General features: G+C 42.3%; 2 protein-coding genes across 4 annotated transcripts in view; both read left to right on the forward strand.

Annotated features, from left to right (window-relative positions):
• hnf4a (hepatocyte nuclear factor 4, alpha) overlaps nucleotides 1–8,960 on the forward strand; it is a 35,512-nt gene extending 26,552 nt beyond the window's left edge. For both annotated transcript variants that reach the window (XM_052058134.1, XM_052058133.1), the window contains exons 4-10: nucleotides 38–144; nucleotides 255–410; nucleotides 1,970–2,057; nucleotides 2,176–2,328; nucleotides 4,494–4,730; nucleotides 5,677–5,799; nucleotides 8,101–8,960. In XM_052058134.1, coding sequence (XP_051914094.1) covers nucleotides 38–144; nucleotides 255–410; nucleotides 1,970–2,057; nucleotides 2,176–2,328; nucleotides 4,494–4,730; nucleotides 5,677–5,799; nucleotides 8,101–8,243 — 1,007 coding nt within the window. In that variant the 3' untranslated portion in view covers nucleotides 8,244–8,960. The remainder of the gene's footprint in view (nucleotides 1–37; nucleotides 145–254; nucleotides 411–1,969; nucleotides 2,058–2,175; nucleotides 2,329–4,493; nucleotides 4,731–5,676; nucleotides 5,800–8,100) is intronic.
• Nucleotides 8,961–10,358: 1,398 nt separating this feature from the next.
• Nucleotides 10,359–16,998, forward strand: ttpal (tocopherol (alpha) transfer protein-like). Of its 2 annotated transcripts, none has more exons than XM_052058170.1 (7): nucleotides 10,359–10,466; nucleotides 10,570–10,671; nucleotides 10,789–10,997; nucleotides 11,337–11,580; nucleotides 12,145–12,338; nucleotides 12,789–12,899; nucleotides 15,746–16,998. In XM_052058170.1, the coding sequence occupies exons 3-7, from the start codon at nucleotides 10,806–10,808 to the stop codon at nucleotides 16,022–16,024; spliced, it is 1,020 nt and encodes a 339-aa protein (XP_051914130.1). In that variant the 5' UTR covers nucleotides 10,359–10,466; nucleotides 10,570–10,671; nucleotides 10,789–10,805; the 3' UTR covers nucleotides 16,025–16,998. The 2 variants fall into 2 exon arrangements, with proteins under 2 accessions (XP_051914130.1, XP_051914129.1); XM_052058169.1 differs by having other exon boundaries at nucleotides 10,570–10,652.
• The last annotated feature ends 1,886 nt before the right edge of the window (nucleotides 16,999–18,884 follow it).

Genomic DNA, 18,884 nt, shown 5'->3' on the forward strand with positions numbered 1-18,884 from the left:
CTTTCAGCACGTATGTGATGCAGATGAATGTGTGTAGCTGTGCAGAACGAAAGAGACCGAATCAGCACCAGAAGATCCAGCTACGAAGACAGCAGTTTACCCTCCATCAATGCACTCATTCAAGCAGACGTGCTGTCAAGACAGGTACAGGCCTTCTTCTACAAGCCCCTCCGCCCCCACCCCCACCACCACCACCACCACCATCAATAACCATGAATGTCCTATAACGTGCTGACTTGACCCGACCCGTTTAGATCAGCTCCCCTGCGCCTATCCTGAACGGCGACATCCGCACCAAAAAGATCGCCACCATCACGGATGTTTGCGAGTCCATGAAACAGCAGCTGCTGGTGCTGGTGGAGTGGGCCAAGTACATCCCGGCCTTTTGTGACCTGCCCCTGGATGACCAGGTAAGACTCAGACACAGTGTACATAGTTGTATAGACACTCTGGTCACTCATCAACCAGCCTACTGCAGGGACAACATCCATCTACAAGACACACGTCCACCCAAATAAGTTCTCTCCAAACATGCGCTGAAAGAAATCAGGCTAAATGATTAAAACCTGCAATGAGGAGGTGGAGGGGTTTCTCATCATCCGTAAGCACACACGCTCCATGCAGAGTGGTTAATGTATTTGAATCCTCAGTTACAATATGATGAGCTGGTTTGAAAGTTATATCCCTCCTTGGGGAAAAAGTTCGGAATCATTAACAGTGTGATCACCAGCTCTTGGTCACTCATTTGCTGATGTTGTATTTGGAAGGGATTCGTTTTCCTCGCAGCCTCCAACGGACAGATCTACAGACCGCCAAAAATAGCATGGGAAATTTTGTATTTGATTAATTGTAGCCACAATATGTACACAACATGCATACAGAATACTAATTTGTGGCCCCAAACTCGGTATAATGTGTCGACAAAATATAAATGAATGATATCGTTATTCCAGGGCTGCTGCCTAATGCCTGGATCAGACTAATATACAAATTTGGGCTCGTGTCATCAAATCTCGTTCTGAACATTATCACCTTATGTTCCGATCATTGGGCTAATCTTGTCAAATCAAGGTGAGGGGGAAAAGGAAAAACATGTCAACACTACGGGATGTCACCGCTGCTATAGTGGCAACAACAACCATGTTGACAACGCTGACCTGGACAATCGTTTGCGACAGCAAATTGTGCCCAAAATGGGGCTACAATGTTGTACCCTGATAACAAATCAAAAACACTGTCTCTCGAAACGGTGCTTAGGAAAGGCAAGTCTCCTAACCTTTATGGTACATTTCCTTAACCTTTGAGGAAATGGTCAGCAAGTCCTGACATGATGTTTCGATTTGAACATGGGAAAAGGTTCACTGTTAAAAAAACGGATTTTTCCTAACTGACGTCATTACGTGATGGCCAGTATTCCTGAAAGAAGTCTCCAAGTGCTGAACTGTGGTAAACTTCGGTGTTGGCCTGTCGCTTTTAATATTGCTGCCATAAAGGATGATGGGTAACAGCCTTTCATGAAGGTTGGTTAGGAATAATCTATGCCTAAGGTGGCTTAAATGTTGCATCGCGGCACCTTTCTGAAGCATTATTAGAATTCAAACCACCTTTCCACCAAGTACTTCCTGTTCATCTTGCGTGTATATTAAATGAACGTTCCCACACAAAAAACGGAATCCGAAGACATGTAGAGGACATTGCATATTGTAGTTTATAGATATGCGACATTTGCCTACCCTGACATCCAATTTATTAACGGGAATAATACTGAGCCAAAAAATTTGTAATTTATGCAACTATCATACTTACCTAATTTCTGTCCACAACTAGCATTTCGTGCACACGTTTTATCTAGATTTCATCCGCAATTGCATTTCATTCTTTTCCCCTATGTCATGTCTGGGGCTCCATATAAAACAATATATCTATATTATTTTTTAAACATTAATTCAAAATAACATCATTATTTCAGGTGGCATTGCTTCGAGCTCATGCCGGAGAACATTTGTTGCTCGGTGCTGCAAAGAGGTCTATGCTCTACAAAGATATCCTCCTATTAGGTAAAACCAGCACCTCAATGACATACATTTTCTCTGTTATGCTTCTTGTTAGAGTCCAGTGGAAATGATCTTGACTCTTACGGTTGCGGTGGTCATGGTAAGTGTTGGTGTGTTGCAGGAAATGATCACATCATTCCCAGGAACTGTCCAGAGCTGGAGGTGGGCCGGGTTGCTGTGAGGATCCTGGATGAGCTGGTGCTTCCCTTCCAGGAGCTTCAAATAGATGATAACGAATATGCCTGCTTAAAGGCCATTGTTTTCTTTGATCCAGGTACTATTGAGCTTTGCAGTTATTCATGTTTGTAAACACTCGTCGCTACGGTACTTCAAGCGTCAGAAAGCGAGAGAAGCATCATGGCAAGTGTGATTGCATTTAAACGTCCATTTCCGTGTCAAAAGAGCAATAGGCAGGGGACTAGAAAAGTCAGTTAATTAACCAATCCTTCAGTGATCATTTCATGAATTAATTAATTCATTCATTCATTCATTTTCCGAACCGCTTAATCCTCACTAGGGTCGCGGGGGGTGCTGGAGCCTATCCCAGCCGTCTTCGGGCAGTAGGCGGGGGACACCCTGAACCGGTTGCCAGCCAATCGCAGGGCACACAGAGACGAACAACCATGTACACTCACGCCTAGGGACAATTTAGCGTGTTCAATCAGCCTGCCATGCATGTTTTTGGAATGTGGGAGGAAACCGGAGTACCCGGAGAAAACCTACGCAGGCCCGGGGAGAACATGTAAACTCCACACAGGGAGGCCGGAGCTGGAATTGAACCCGGTACCTTTGCACTGTGAAGTCTACGTGACCGGGCCGTCCAGAGTAGACATTAGGGGTGTTCACACGGCACACATTTGCTCTGGCGCTGCACTGATGTAGTTTGTTGCGATATATTTTGCACCACAGCAAATTGTGTGGAGCATTCACGCGTACAAAGCCGCTGAGCGTGCACACGTGACGGCACAGCGTCGGTGCAGCCCCACTTGCGTTAACACGGCAGTTTCTGCAGCAGAGCAAAACGACAGAAAACAAATGAGCTGTCGTGTTAGTTCTTTTTTAAAACGTATACACAACTCAAACGACTACTGGACAGGCACGTCCTTCTCCTTCTCGGTCTCCGTGCCTTCTGCTCGAGAGTGACCGCCCCCGAAAACGTAAATCAACGATGACTTCAATGACACTCAGAAAAGCAAACACTAATGCGCCAAACAGAAAATCAAGAGAGAAAATCACAAAATAAATTCTATGAGGTGCGGGGGGTTGTGAACAAACGACAAAGGAACAAACTACACTAACAACTCAGAGACAGTCCAGTCTCCTACAAAAGGAAGGATGTTACCAGCCAAGCCTTGTGTCGTTATTAAACAAACACATGACGGAAGTCCAACAGATCGCTAAAGCAACACATTTTCGCTGTACGTACACTTCACAAGCATTTGCTCTGGAGCAAATTTAACCCAGTTGCGTTCACACGTGCAAATTTACATCGGTGCTGCTTCGCAAACGAGTATTTGCTCCGGAGCAAATTTTAAAACCACCTCCTGAGGTGGATAAAATTTGGTCTGGTGTAAGCCTTTTTCCGGGGCTACGCCGGAGCTAATTGGCACATGTGAACGCTCTACTGGGGTAGCCCTGGACCAAATCTTGCCGTGTGAACACCCCTATTGTTGCAACAAGCAGGGATTGAACGCTCAACCTCTGGTGTGGCACTCCATCACTCTACCACTGAGCCAAAGCACCACATCCTTCAGTGATCATGTTCAGAATTTCAGAGGTTTGTTTATAAATGCATGACACAAGTTTGAAAATGCAGGTAATTGCTGAAACTGGGCCAAGTCAAAGAACTATGCTGTACAGTATTGTGGAGATTTAGTCTTACACCATTTCAGTTTCCTTGATTTTCTTGAGAATGGCCAAAACGGCGCCCAGTTCGTGGCCCACGCCACGAGAAACAACAGCCCAGCCAGCTTTCCACTCCACAGCTACCTTCCCACACAGGAATTTGAGCCCCTTCCTTCACATCAGCGGGTATCCAGCGCAATTAGGAGCTGCAGTTAGCTAGCTAGCTATGCATACGCCCCGAAAACGCACCTTCCCCGCAGATAGACTGCTGGCATTTTAGAGTGCCTCGTTGTCGGCTGCGAGTGGATGCATGTCACCCATAAAAAGGCATAAGACTTGAAGTACAATGTTTTTGAGGCGTGTTTTGTTCATATCAGACTGATGAGTGTGATGTCCTTCTCTTCCAAACGTCAGTCTGATAGTTATGGGTCCGATAGCGTGCATCCTTTCATGGAAGGCTTTCAATGCTTGAACTTTTGCCATCTGACAGAAATATGTGGTCACATTTTGAAAAAGTATACAACTGTGCCAATAAGAAGACTGTTTAGTTGTGACAAATTCCCTGGTAAATACATGGCTTGTGTTTGCCCACAGATGCAAAAGGTCTGAGTGACCCTGGAAAGATCAAACGGATGCGATACCAAGTCCAGGTCAGCTTGGAGGACTACATCAACGACCGGCAATATGACTCCCGCGGACGTTTCGGGGAGCTGCTACTCTTGCTGCCGACCCTGCAGAGCATCACCTGGCAGATGATTGAACAAATCCAGTTCGTCAAACTGTTTGGCATGGCCAAGATTGACAATCTTCTCCAGGAGATGCTTCTCGGAGGTGAGTTAATAGTGGTTGAAGTGGACTTTACTCTGATCTGGTCGAATGGATCGAAATCAGTCAATATTTTGCATTCCATACAAAATCGGTGATTGACTCTAATGCCATAATTCATGCTATCTATCTTTGACGTCAATGATCGCCTCAGTGAAATAAGACGTTTTCGCAGACAAACTCATTCATGCGGGGGTGGGGGGGTTGTGGTGCATGTGAACTTAAAACCTAATCTATTTTTAGCCTTGTCTTGTATCATCAGAGCGGAATAGCATTCGTGTAGATTTTCTTTTTGACAGGTTAAAAGTCTGAAAAACATTGTATTTAAATAACAAGAACTAGTTACAATCTGTGTGTTATTTATATAAATTTAACATCTCTTTAATTAAAATAGCTTTCTTCACTCAGCGTAAGTTACATGAACCTCCAGTCAGGCACATTCAGGCAGTCTGCAGGCAGACGTGTTTGAACAAACACGGAAATAGCTGCATTGTTGACAGATGCACAAAACCTTCACTTAGCCAGAATACGAGATACACGGGGCTCCTCTTTCGTGAGTCAGATGTTTGGTCTCGTCTGACCAGAAAATGGCCTCTCGGTGTAACGGCCATGTAAAATCCACTTCACTGTGGACAGTAATACTTGTTAGTAAAACTTGGTACTGTACTTTATAGTTTGCGCCGGAACATCCAAACCAATTGGTTTTCATTTCACAGTTTGGGTTTCCTCGACTTGTGTAAATCTACAATTCTCCTTATTAGATCTTCACTGAGTTGCTCGGACACATTTAAATTACGTTCCTGGCAGTCATGGCAGCCTTTTTTCAAGCCACCGTGGACAGAACAGGCTGCTAATACTGAACGTTGTGTTCTACTATTCATTCAGTTGACATGTTTAGGAGCATTCTATCGCAATTGGTGCCATTTATGATGTGTGCGCTTTTGTCTTCCAGGCTCTGCCAATGAAGCGCCTCATGCACCTCATTCACTTCATCCACACTTGGTTCAAGAGCACCTCAGCAGCAACGTAATAGTGGCCAGCAACATGCCGACGCCCATCCATAATGGACAAATTTGTATGTACCCCAAAAACTAACTCACTAAATAAAGAATAACAATGGCAACAAGATTTCCTCAAAATTACAGTGTTTGAAAATGGCAAATTTAGTTGGATGGACCCCTTCTGCCTCAGCACAATGCAGCAAGAATTTTAAAAAAAAATAGATGATGGGTCTGGAGAAATTTCAGGGGTTTTTTTGGGGGGGGGGGAGTCAAAAAAGTTGCAGTTTTTGAGAATGTTTTTTGTATGATGTAGTCAATAGAAAATAGATTTTTTTTAAAAAGGCCTTTGATTGAAACAATCTACAACTTGATTTTTCCTCAACATATATTTTTGAAATTTTTTTGTCCATTGCTACTAAGGGAGGCCCTTCTCCAAAGCTTCTGTGAAAAATATCTCCCATTAAGCCCTTACGGGCAGAAGTTTCTTGGTGTCTCCAAGCTGATGGGTCAAAATTACGATGATGTTTCAAACGATGCTACTCACATAATTTGACACAAACAGCACAAATTGAATAATTATTTGAGAGGAGATGAGTGTGGACAGTAGAAGATGTGTACGTTGGTCATCAATTGTTTTTTGTTTTTTTTCTGTTCCATGCCAAATCACTGTCAAAAGACAATTTTAACCAAGCAGATTTTGATTTTAATGAAACTTAGTGTATTGTTGATAGTGATTAGAAAACACTAAATCCGCCCCGCCGAATTTGGAAATTTTCTGCAAAAAAGGACCTGGCTGCCTTTCTTAGAACCCTGATATCTCAGGAACTTGTGGCCCAATCGTCACAAAACAGATATTTGTGCAAAGGGAGTTCAACAAGTATTCCAAATATGCATTTAGAAGATTGGTGCATATTTAACGACTTGACCTTTTGACCTATAATCTGACCCTGAAATTGACCTTGTGGATCGTGTGACCTAAACAACATTTTCATCTCACACGTTCTCTAAATCATAAACAAGTTTCAGAAATTGATTTTGTTTTGTTTATTAAAAATAAGGAGTCAAATTATCCATATCCTCAGACTTTAAATGAATATTCAACTTTCAATGAATATTCAATTAATATCTTGTCACATGAGGAGCAGAATTTAGACCCAGAAGAAGATAGGACACGGAAGTAGAAAAGTAAAAGTCTTTATATACAAAAACACAAAGTAACAACAGAAAGTCGGGCTGGATGCATAACACAAAAATATTCAGTAACGGAGCAGCATTGGATGCAGAGGTATGGAAGAAAGCTTGCCGGGTCCATATGCGGGGTTGCTGCTGGCTAGCTTGCACCCTCCTCAGTAGCTTGCACGCTTCCTTTCCGCTGTCTGTCTCTCGCAGGGTATTTTGATGCAAACGTTGCATGGCGCGCGTCAAAGCTTTATATTCGACCGTTTCGTCAATGGTATTTTGTCATTGGAAATCAGACACACCGCAGAACCTGTTCTCTCCACAAAGGCGAATCCGTCGGTCCATTCATCTTGAGGTCGACCATAGTCCTAATCTTTTTTTCTTCTCGCCACCTTATTCGTTTAGGATTAGCTTTGAGCTAATGACCGAGCGGGCTGATTCAAAAGGGGGCGTTGATCTGTTTCCGCAGCAACGGCCAACGTAGGCTAGTATTATCCAATCAAAATTGCTCCTGGAGCCAACTGCAGCCCTTAACAGGAAATGAGTAGTAAAAAAATCAATGGATGGATTAAACAAGCAAGAATATTTTGTTTTATCTGCGAGCCAGATGCAATCATCAAAAGAGCCACATATGGCTTGCGAGCCATTGGTTCCTGACCCCTGCTGTAGAGACATTTCAAGTGTTCACTCGGGGGGTGTTTTTGTTTTTTGAAAATTCCACAAGGATGTCAGTCAGTTGTTACATTGCGAATTTGAGCAAATAAGATAGTTTGACGGTTCTCTGACAGCTGGATTTCGATTGACCTAAATGTGCTGCAGTTGAATGCTGCATTTCAAGTTTTTCCCTCCCAACTCCCTCTGCAGCCTTGTCATGTTTTTAGCTAAAAGGGCTTGCGGGAATAATCCTTTAAATTCTTCATGCAAACTAATCTGGCTTACTTTGTCAAAGAAAACTTCTGTTATTCTTTCTTAACATGTTTAATGCGCTGAGAAATTTCACAAAAGTGCTTGTTCTTGATCTGAAAATAGCATTGTCTTGAGACATGTTCTACCGCATAGAGAGCAATTATATAAAATAATACATTCGAAATATATATTATAAATTGTATAATACTGTTCATAATTTTATGCTGTGGGTCCTCTCTTCCTCGTTCTCTTTCTAACTGGCTCCTGTTGCTTTGTGTTCTGCTCTGCAGCCACTCCGGACACCCCGATACCGTCTCCGCCGACAGCGTCCAGCTCAGAACATTACAAAATAGCTCAAGGAGTCATAGCCACTGTCCCCAAGCAGCCAACCTCCATCCCTCAGTCGACCATTACCAAGCAAGAGGCCATCTAATGACCCTTATTTGAATGGTTGGGTCTATTTTTTTCTTCTACTTTTCCAAATAAACAGCTTTGAAGCTGTCCAGTTGACAGAAACATAAAGTAGTGAAATGCCTTGAAAGTAATGATTCTATTTTGAGTCTACAACTTAAACAACAGTTTAATACCAGAAAAAAAGAATACAGTTGTTGGGTATGGTTGGCATTTCAAACTTTGTTTAGTTGTGTAAATACTTCCTCAATGACCAATGTGGCTTTCTTTTTGTATGTCCCCAGTGTGTGGCGGAAAAGCTCAAGGTCGACATGGCAATGGGACCATGTCAGTATTTTATGAATGTTACAGGACTTTGCATTCTGTTTTGTGTTTTGTGTTTTTATATTTCAAGTTCTCCTGTGATTTAAAAAAAATCTTTGTCACAAAGGCATTTCATCCAACCTAAAAAAAACCTACGAGATTGCTTATCTCACTGGCCAGACGAAAACGTGTTTGATTTACTGCAATGAAATGGTGTGTTCAAAACTACTCATTGATAAGTAGGCACCCTGATTAGGTTTTCCAGTTTTATTATAAGTGTGTATATTTTTGTGTCACACCCGACCCGCTCATGTAATGTTTGAAACGATAATAAAGCTAAGTGTGCCTTGTAACCTGTGCTGCCTTAAAAGCAAGCAAATATTTGCCATACAATGTGAAGATGAACGAATAAATCAACGTCTATTTTTACATTGCACACGTTTGCAGTTGTATATACTTAAAACACAAGTGTTTACGATACAAACTGAATGAAGAAATTAAGGACAGACCTTGAATAAGATTTTTTTAAGCATGGTGCAATGTGGCAGGGCTATAGGGTCACTGATAACATATTGATTTGGACTGATAAACAGCCATAAAATTCATTGGACAAATGTAAAAATGAAGAGATGGAGGAGTGGGGTCTCTCCCACACACATTTGAGTGATTTAGTTGGCAACTCGGCATGTTCACTCTGGTCCAATATTACTACCACCCCAATAAAGAATATTGAAAATGCAAATAAATTGCCCAAGCATAAATCTTTTAGCCCTAATAAAGATAATTTCATTTATTGGTATGCATCCAGTGCAGTTGGCTGAAACCAGCCAAGTGTGGACCCCACCTCTCGCCCATGGCGGCTGGAATAGGCTCCAGCTCACCCATGACTTTAATGAGAATGAGTACTTGAAAATGAATGAATTGAAGAATAATACACAATAATTTATACACCATTCAGTTTGCAATTAGTCCAAAGTCCAAATCATATAGCGCAGCCGTCAGCAACCTTTTTTGAAAGTGAATGTGACTTCTTGCCTAGTGAGCGATACAAAGGGCTACCAGGTTAATTTACACTTCAATAACATTTTCTCCCCCTCAGCCTTGGATAAAGGACAAGGGTTTGCTTACTAGTGAAATTTTGCCACCCTGAGGAATCGGTGAATAATCATGGTGAAAGGTCTAGTCTTTCGTGAAAGTGCGGTGTATTTTTTTTATTATTATTATTTTTTGCTCTTGTAAATGTAAACACGACTGAGTATAATTGTACCTGAACTCATCATCAACTGCTGTCTGTGATGACTGTCTTGTAAGATTGTCCTCCATACATTTTCTGTGCCACTTTTCCTCATTAAGATGGCAGTTGTGCTGGAGCCTGTCCCGGATGATTCTTGGTGACAATGGCAGTACAGTATTCAGTACAACCGGGACTGGTCACCAGACAATCACAGGGCACATACAAATTAAAAAAAATAAAAAAAACATTGACTTCGGGACTGCTGACAGTTACTTCTCAAGTTTCAAAATACCTTTCAAAATGGTGGTATAGGTTTGTGGCTGCCACTTTAACTGTACGTCGTCATGGAAAAAAATATTAGGTTTTATGTTCATTTTAAATGTTAAGGTACGACAGAAGGTATACTTGTATGGACGAATATAATCACAACTTGAAAAGAAACCTTGATGGTCGATGCGTGTGTTTGGAGGGGATTCGTAGATCAAAATGTTGATCTTTATTGCAACGGAGAGGGTGTTTTTGTATCACTGGCGCTTACAAAAAGTCTGCGTCAAATGCAGTAAAAAAAAACATCGCTTCCGTCTCATGTGATTTCCATTAGCCAATGTGAGCTCTTTATTTTCTACCCGGAAATGATAAACTGTGTAGCCGACATCCCGGGTGTAATTACAGTTAGTCTTGCGATCGTTATAGCGAATAACATTGAAGGTGAGTATTTCGATTCACGGATTACCAAACGAATCGCAATTTAAATCACAAAGTTCATTCGTTTTGTCTGACATGAGTTTTGTTGCATTGTCTTTATTTTCAGGGTCATGTTAAATCAAATTAGCCATGCAGTCGGTGACGAATGATGCTTTCAACCTGCACCGACCCGTTCGACTTTGAATAAACGTGAGCACGATCTTATGTGGTCTGTTTTTATTTGTTAATTTTTATTTATTTATTTATTTATTTATTTATTTATTTATTTTTACAAGAAGTGTTTGGAAAGTACTTTGTGACCGTGTGGTGCTTCCCAATTTCACAGCTTCATCCAGTCAGTCCATGGCTGAGTCTGCCGCTCCACGGTGCAGTCCAGTCAGCCCGTTAGAACACAGCTGGTTTCCGAGCCCCCCACCACCAATTTACACCTGCACCCTGAGCCCCGAGCTGGTGGCCAAGGCACGGGAAGAGCTTCAGGAAAAACCGGAATGGCGTCTACGGGATGTACAAGCCCTTCGAGATATGATACTAAAGGTATTTTCTGCCTGTATTCAGTCCAGTTTTCAATTTTTTAAAATATATCCGGCACTGCTGTATTGAATTTGCCTGTTTGCCGGTGTACGCGGAGAAGACCGTACTTTTTGTGGTTTTCTGTGGTTCTCCACCTTCATCATGTGTCTCGCAAACATGCATTCTAGCTTTATTGAAGATGAGAAATTGTCCTTAGGTATGTGTGGTGACAACTTCTGGTATATTTTCACAATTTGCTGCATGTCAAACGAATCATGGTAGAAATGCGAATGTGTATAGTGTTTACAATCACACCCAGTTTTTTATTGAGTTGCATTTTTTTTGTCTGTATGGAATGTGCAGGAGCAGCCCAATCTGAGGACAAGGCTGGATGACTCATTCCTCTTGCGCTTCCTGCGGGCCAGGAAGTTTGACTATGACCGAGCCTTACAGCTCTTGCTCAATTACCATGCTGGACGGAAGGCTTGGCCAGAGGTCTTCCATGACCTGAAGCCGTCTTCAGTGAAACATGTGCTGGACTTGGGCTTTCTCACAGTCCTGCCTCGACCGGACCCGAACGGAAGGTACATCCTCTGTCTTCGGCCAGGTTGGTATCTGCCCTAAGGCGGCCCGCTTTAACTGCTTTGAAAACGTAAACAGGATCTATTAGCACAAATATATTCATTCATCTTTGTCAACCACCATTAAGGAGGTCATGGGGATTTAAACATCCTGTACTTTCACTGGCCACACAACATGAGGGGATGTTTGGCCTTTGCAAAGATAATGATCATCACTATACTATTTCATTATTAGAAACCCTTCTGTGCAGTGTCCACAGCCTGCATATTGTAAATACAATAATGAGCACAATTTATGATCTCTGGCTCCAGTTAAAATAATACAATGGCGTTTTAAGTGTATGTGAAATCTGTACAATTGACCTATAACATTTCAAGAATAGAGAGAATTGTTGTGACTGGAGTGGAACCTCGGTTTTCCTGATTAACCTGTTCCAAAAAGTCTGACCACCAAATTGGATGAAAACAATGTTTCCCATTGAAAATCATGTAACTTCATATATACAAATGTTCTTCAGATATTAACAGATATTATATAAAATACATTTAAAAGAGAGTTTAGACTATTTGTGTTGCGTCTCGTCGTATAGGAAAATGGAAAGCAAACGATTACCCGTTTGTTGACAATGTGAGGGCCATGTATCTGACGCTGGAGAAGCTGATCCAGCCAGAGGAGACGCAGGTCAATGGTATCGTTATCTTGGCCGATTATACCGGCGTTGGTATGTCTCAGGCTTCCAATCCGGGTCCTTTTCTCGCCAAAAAGGTTGTGAGCATTCTACAGGTAATTTTTTTTCCTCTAAAAATACATACCAATACATCATGGTTGAAAATGTCAACGTAAGACTTTTGTTTTTCATGAGCGGATCTCAAAAATGACAACCTGTGCAATAATCATACTGTCCAATCAGAATCACCGATACGCCCCACAGGTGAGGTGAATGGATTATCTCGGCAAAGGAGAAGTGCTCACTAACATAGATTCGGACAGATTTGTGAACAATGTCTAAGAGAAATACAGATTTTGTGAACATGGGGTAACGTCTTTGATTTTTGAGGCCAGCTCATGGAAAATGGGAGTAGAAAAACAAAAGCGCTGCATTTTCCTTTTTGTTCAGTGTTAATCAAGGAATTAGTCACCTTTTTGTTCTATAACAGCATTGGCTACTTATATTTGCACACAAATCTGTATCGGCTGTGTTTGTCTGAAAAGTGTTTCTTTTGTCATTTACAGGACGGCTTCCCAATCCAAATCAAGGCTGTCAACATTATTAACGAGCCTCGGATTTTCAAAGGCATCTTTGCTGTTATCAAGCCATTCCTGAAGGAGAAGATGGCAGAGAGGGTAGCTAGTCTCTTTCAAATCTCTCACTCCTAGCAGACATTATAGGTTGGAACAAAGGACTATTTGGAAATTGCAAGCTATAGTTTCTTTAAAAAACAACAGCAAAAAACATGACACATTAAGTCAAGTCAAGTCAAGTCAACAGTATTTATAGAGCACTTTCAAACAGCCATCGCTGCATACAAAGTGCTGTACATGGAGCGATTTAACATATACAATAAACAGTAAGACGAATCAGTAATAAGTAATAAGTAATAAGGCGGTAGAAAGCACCAAGCAGTAAAACCAATAGCAAATCTAAGTCATGCTGAGTCAAACGCCAAAGAATACAAGTGAGTTTTGAGGAGGGCTTTAAAGATGGGCAGCGAGGAGGCTTGCCGAATGTTCAGTGGGAGGTCATTCCAGAGAGATGGACCAGCAACAGAAAAGGCTCGATCCCCTCTGAGCCTCAGTTTAGTTCTTGGTACGTCTAGCAAAGACTGGTCCACAGACCTGAGGCGCCGGGCAGGGGTGTAGGGGCGGATGAGCTCAGAGAGGTAAGGTGGCGCGAGATTATTCAGAGATTTGAAAACAAAGAGGAGGATCTTAAAAATAATTCTAAAATGAATGGGGAGCCAGTGAAGGGATGCCAAAGTAGGAGTTATATGCTCCCTCTTACGAGTACCAGTCAAGAGGCGAGCAGCGGCATTCTGTACCAGCTGAAGGCGCTTGATGGAGGACTGGCTGACTCCAAAGTACAGGGCGTTGCAGTAATCGAGCCGGGATGTGACAAAGGCATGAATTACTGTCTCAAAGTGTTCATGTGAGAGGAAAGGTTTTATTTTGGCCAGCTGTCTAAGGTGAAAGAAGCTGGATTTAACAACGGCACCAATTTGCCGATCGAGTTTGAAATCACTGTCCAGTTTAAGTCCCAAGTTTGAGACCGTTGATTTCAGATAAGGAGATAGGGGGACCAAGTCTACAGGATGGAATGTACAAGGTCCACTGGGGCCAAACAATATCACCTCTGTCTTATTTTCGTTGAACTTCAAGAAATTTTGTGCCATCCAGGTTTTGATTTCTTCCAGACAGGATAGGAGTGGCCTTAATGAGAAGGTGTCTTTCTTGCTCAGTGGGACATAGATCTGGCAGTCATCTGCATAGCAGTGGAAAGGAATACCATGTTTCCTTAAGATGGAACCCAATGGGAGCAGATACAGCGAGAACAGCAGAGGCCCCAGAATTGAGCCCTGTGGAACACCACATGACAGGGAAGCAGTGCGTGATTCAGAGCAGCCAAGGCTGACACAAAAGGTCCTGTCAGCTAGATAGGACCTAAACCAATCAAGAGCACTCCCGCCAATGCCCACCAAGTGCTGCAAACGAGTCAGCAGAATACTGTGATCCACTGTATCAAATGCTGCAGTTAAGTCCAATAAAACCAGACACACGTGGTCTCCAGAGTCATTTGCCAGGAGGATGTCATTAGAAACGCGTAACAGGGCTGACTCCGTGCTATGCATCGTCTTGAAACCTGACTGGAAGACCTCCAAGATGTTATGTTCATCCAAGAAAAGTTTCAACTGCATGTGCACCACTTTTTCCAGAATTTTGGAAATGAAAGGCAGTTTGGAAATGGGTCTGTAACTTGACAGCTCATCTGGATCAAGACCAAGTTTCTTGATCAAGGGTTGGACCACAGCATGTTTAAACTGTTGGGGAACTACACCAGAAGAAAGGCTGCTGTTGATGATATCCAAGACCGATGCACCAACACTCGGGAGAACCTCCTGAAAGAAGCGTGGGGGGAAGAGAGTCGCAAGGGGAGCCAGATGGCTTCGTCTGGCGAACTACATCCTCCAAAAGCGCCAAGGACACAGTATCAAAAGAATTTAGGACAGCTGAACATGGAACATGGACAGAGGGGTCAGATGCGGTATTTGGGACCGGAATCCTAGCTGTAGAGACCTTATCAATAAAGAACTGAAGGAATCTGTTGCACATCTCGGCTGAAGAATCCGAGCAAGTAGGCAGAGGGGGTTTGAGTACAGAATCTATCGCCACACTCATAAACCATATAAACATAAACAGTTCTCAGCCCGTCTCAAGTCTCATACTTCCACAATGTAGCTGATAAAAAAAAAAAAAGAAGATTAAAAAAGTAGTGTAAAGGATTCATTCAAGCGTTGTCCCATCAGCTCCCTTACATTGCCATCATTACCACTGTGCTTTGTGAACTCATCAGGTATACCACAGCAAATTATTAAAGGTTACCTAATTGGTCCGAAAATCATTTGTTTTCAACAAATAGTGTATTTTTGTCGGTCTCACTGTCTTTGTGATATGACAGCCAAAGCAATGAAATGTTCTTCCACGAGATGGTAAAAGTCATAATGAACTTCTATGTAATTTCAATACTGTACACTGTACATCCATCCTGTTCTTCACTGACCCATATTATTATATTGAGAGGTGATTAGTTAATCTTTGAAATACAACATCTAAAGACACAAGATGTACTGTAATTGAACACATATTTCTAGCAAAAAAAAAAAGAGCATATAACATGTATACCAGGGGTGCCCAATATGTCGATGTCAATTGAACAAAGGTAGCCTGTACACAGACAGTCATGTGCACTCAAGAGTGCCTTCCTTGCAAGCTACGGAGATATCATTTGATGTAGAAAGTAAAGTTTAGGTATAAAAATGTGTGAAGGATGCTGGACCAAGTAAAAAGAGAAAAATGTCCCATTTCCATACGGAATGCGAGGAGGAGTATTTTTCTACAATGTAATTTTCAAAGTGCGTTTGCGCCGCTCCAATTGTTTGTGATGACGAAGTGGTGTTCTCTGTTTATTTGTACAGTACTTGCTTCACAGCTCAGACCTGCGCTCCCTCCACCGGAACATTCCGTTCTCGGTCCTGCCCGAGGAATACGGCGGCACGGCCGCACATCTGGACATGCGTGCGTGGTCGAGATTGCTGCTGGACTCTGAGGAGGACTTCATAGTGGAGTTTTGCCAGCCCGATCCACTGGAGGGCGCTGTGCCGCCTGAGTCAGCGCCGTTCCAAGGTGGCGATGCTGGCTGCGAGCACGAAGATGCCTTTAGGGGTCTGCGCTCGCAACTTTATTCGTGTTACTGATGAACACTGGACATTCTCCCTTATGGCGAGACACCGATTAGTCGGGCAATTTGCTAATATGACAGATTGTTTTTCTACTAACCATCCAGTTTGTGTATCTTCGCTAGGGTTACAGGTGAGCTATACTCTATCAAGCTGATTTGGGCGTCACGAGCACTATTTGGAGTCAGACAGTGTTGTGTAGTTGCACTCGGCGTATTTGGTCCATCACCAGCTGCAGGCGGCGTGTGGACATGAGTGTGGCAAAAATGCTTTCAGGATTTGTCTTATCTAATTGCATTTTTTTTTTCCTGAATGTTTTTCCAAGTCATAGCATAAACAGTTCTCAGCCCGTCTCAAGTCTCATACTTCCACAATGTAGCTGATAAAAAAAAAAAGAAGATTAAAAAAGTAGTGTAAAGGATTCATTCAAGCGTTGTCCCATCAGCTCCCTTAGAATATTGTTTCATCATAAAATACGAGCAGAACAGTTCAATTTAAAAATGACCAAAGTGTTTCCAAGCAATGAATGAAGTTGTTGGAAACACGTTGGTGTCAAATCTAAACTGTTCTTATATTGCCTTTAAGCAATCGCAGCACACAGTTCTACAAACCAAAGCTATATTCATGTGAACTGTCTTCAAAAGGATTTTGTGTAGTGTAGGGCTCCCCAACCACCAGCCCGTGGGCCATTTGATACCGGGCTATACATAGAGCGAGAGTGAGCGCAAGCATATATGTTACGTTGACCCGTATGCCTTTTTAATTTTTTTACGCCCAAGGCCCTTAGTGATCAAATGGGCATATGCGGCGATTGAACATTCAGTTGTGTCTTGCCAAATGTTGTGAAGGAACAGTGCCATAATGCTGCATCTGCTTTTCCCAATGCTTTCTTATTGTTTACAGTGCAATTGCGTGGCTTTTATATTTTATGCATGTCTGATGCCGTCAATGATTGCATAGCAGAAAATAGCAGTAAAGTCAAATTCGAATGATGAAGCGTTCTTGTGTTTTTTTTTTCTTACTACAAAGGTGTGAAGAGGATACGAGTTGCCCAGACTGGTCTCACGATTCACAATTCCAAGACAGTCGAACACATATTGTAACGGCAGATGTCGGTGTAAAGTAGAAGAAAGCTGACACTACAGTATACAATGGCGCCTTGAAATGCAACTTGAATTTGTTCCGTGACCACACCCAAATTATAATCATCTTTCCCCAGTGTTATGAATAGAGATGCCAATAATTTATTCCTTCCTTGCCCCAAAAACATTTGTAATATGTATTTTAATTAGGAAAAACTCATGTAATTTATAAAAACATTCAATCAATTTGTCAGCCATTATGCTGCACCGCTTGCTGTGTGTATGCCTTGGCTACATGCGGCCAGTATATTATTGACATACCAATGCAATGTACGGTATACTTTATTTATTCCACATTTGCTAAACACTGTCACTCCTCAGCAATGAAATAGTTCTTCACAGGTGATAACAAATGTGTGCCTGTGAGTCTTGTTATATTGTTGTTGGACTGTTATGTTTAAATATCCATTGTTGGGTGACAGTGTTGTTGTCCACCTCCACAAAGATGCTATTTGTTGACCCCCTCGTGAATTTCATTTCCCAATTATGTGTTAGCATTAAGCAATGTGGTTGTTTAAAACACACAAAGCCTAAATATTTTTGTTTTGCATTTGGTTTAAGAGTCAACTTCGACTGGGCGTTGCAGTAAACACATTGAAGCTTTATTTTTTTAAGAAGCTTAATTTTTTTTAAGAATTGCTCACAAGCTACTTAACTGAGTTCCCTTCTACCAAGCAGAGCTCACATCTCAAATTTTGGAAAGAAGTAATATATATATGCTGTCTCCCAGCAGTTAATTTGATGTGGGTCTCAAGATATCAAGGGAAGAACATTATGGGGAGGGGGGGGGGGGATCCATGAGCAAACGTGTATTATTTCCACAAGTATGTGTCCTTGGGCCGAACTTAAGGCAAAAACATTATGTGTGTATATTCCATGTTCCCAGACTAGTATGAAAAATATATTCTTATTTATATTGTATTTGTGTACTGTATTACGAATTAAGCCGACACCAGGGGGCCCTTGGACTTGCATTGCAAGCATCATGGCTCAGCTGTTTTCTGAGTTTGGTAAGAAGATGCTCGCGGACACTTATTTTATGTTAGCTGTTCTGTAAAGCGCTGTATTTCAGAAATAATATCTCCAGTGTTCTATTGCATGTACTGTACGTCAATTTCAGTCGACAGCAGGGGGTGTTATTTGACAAAATGACAGCTCCCTAAAAGGAAAACACGGGTGGATTCATCTTTCATTCATTCATCTTCCGAGCCGCTTGATCCTCACTAGGGTCGCGGGGGGTGCTGGAGCCTATCCCAGCTGTCTGCGGGCAGTAGGCGGGGGACACCCTGAATCGGTTGCCAGCCAATCACAGGGCACACAGAGACGAACAACCATCCACGCTCACACTCACACCTAGGGACAATTTAGAGTGTTCAATCAGCCTGCCACGCATGTTTTTGGAATGTGGGAGGAAACCGGAGCACCCGGAGAAAACCCACGCAGGCCCTGGGAGAACATGCAAACTCCACACAGGATTCATCTTCTTAAATGTTATTCCACAAACATGCTATCAATCAGAATGACGTGTTTAGACCAATTTGGGCTCATAGTTGATATTCTTGCAAAGAAATATTTGCTTTGAGCTCCAATTTAACATCAGCTGCTGTCCATCCTTCAACTAAACTCTTCTGATTGCTAATGTAACAAGTGCGTCATGAATGGATGAAGCGTGCTCGTCAGTACAGGCAGCGTAAATGTGCGGGTGAAAAAATACAGTGGGCATTTGAGCCTGCACG

The sequence above is a fragment of the Hippocampus zosterae genome, chromosome 2 (genome assembly GCF_025434085.1).
Source record: "Hippocampus zosterae strain Florida chromosome 2, ASM2543408v3, whole genome shotgun sequence".
Classification (NCBI taxonomy): domain Eukaryota; kingdom Metazoa; phylum Chordata; class Actinopteri; order Syngnathiformes; family Syngnathidae; genus Hippocampus; species Hippocampus zosterae.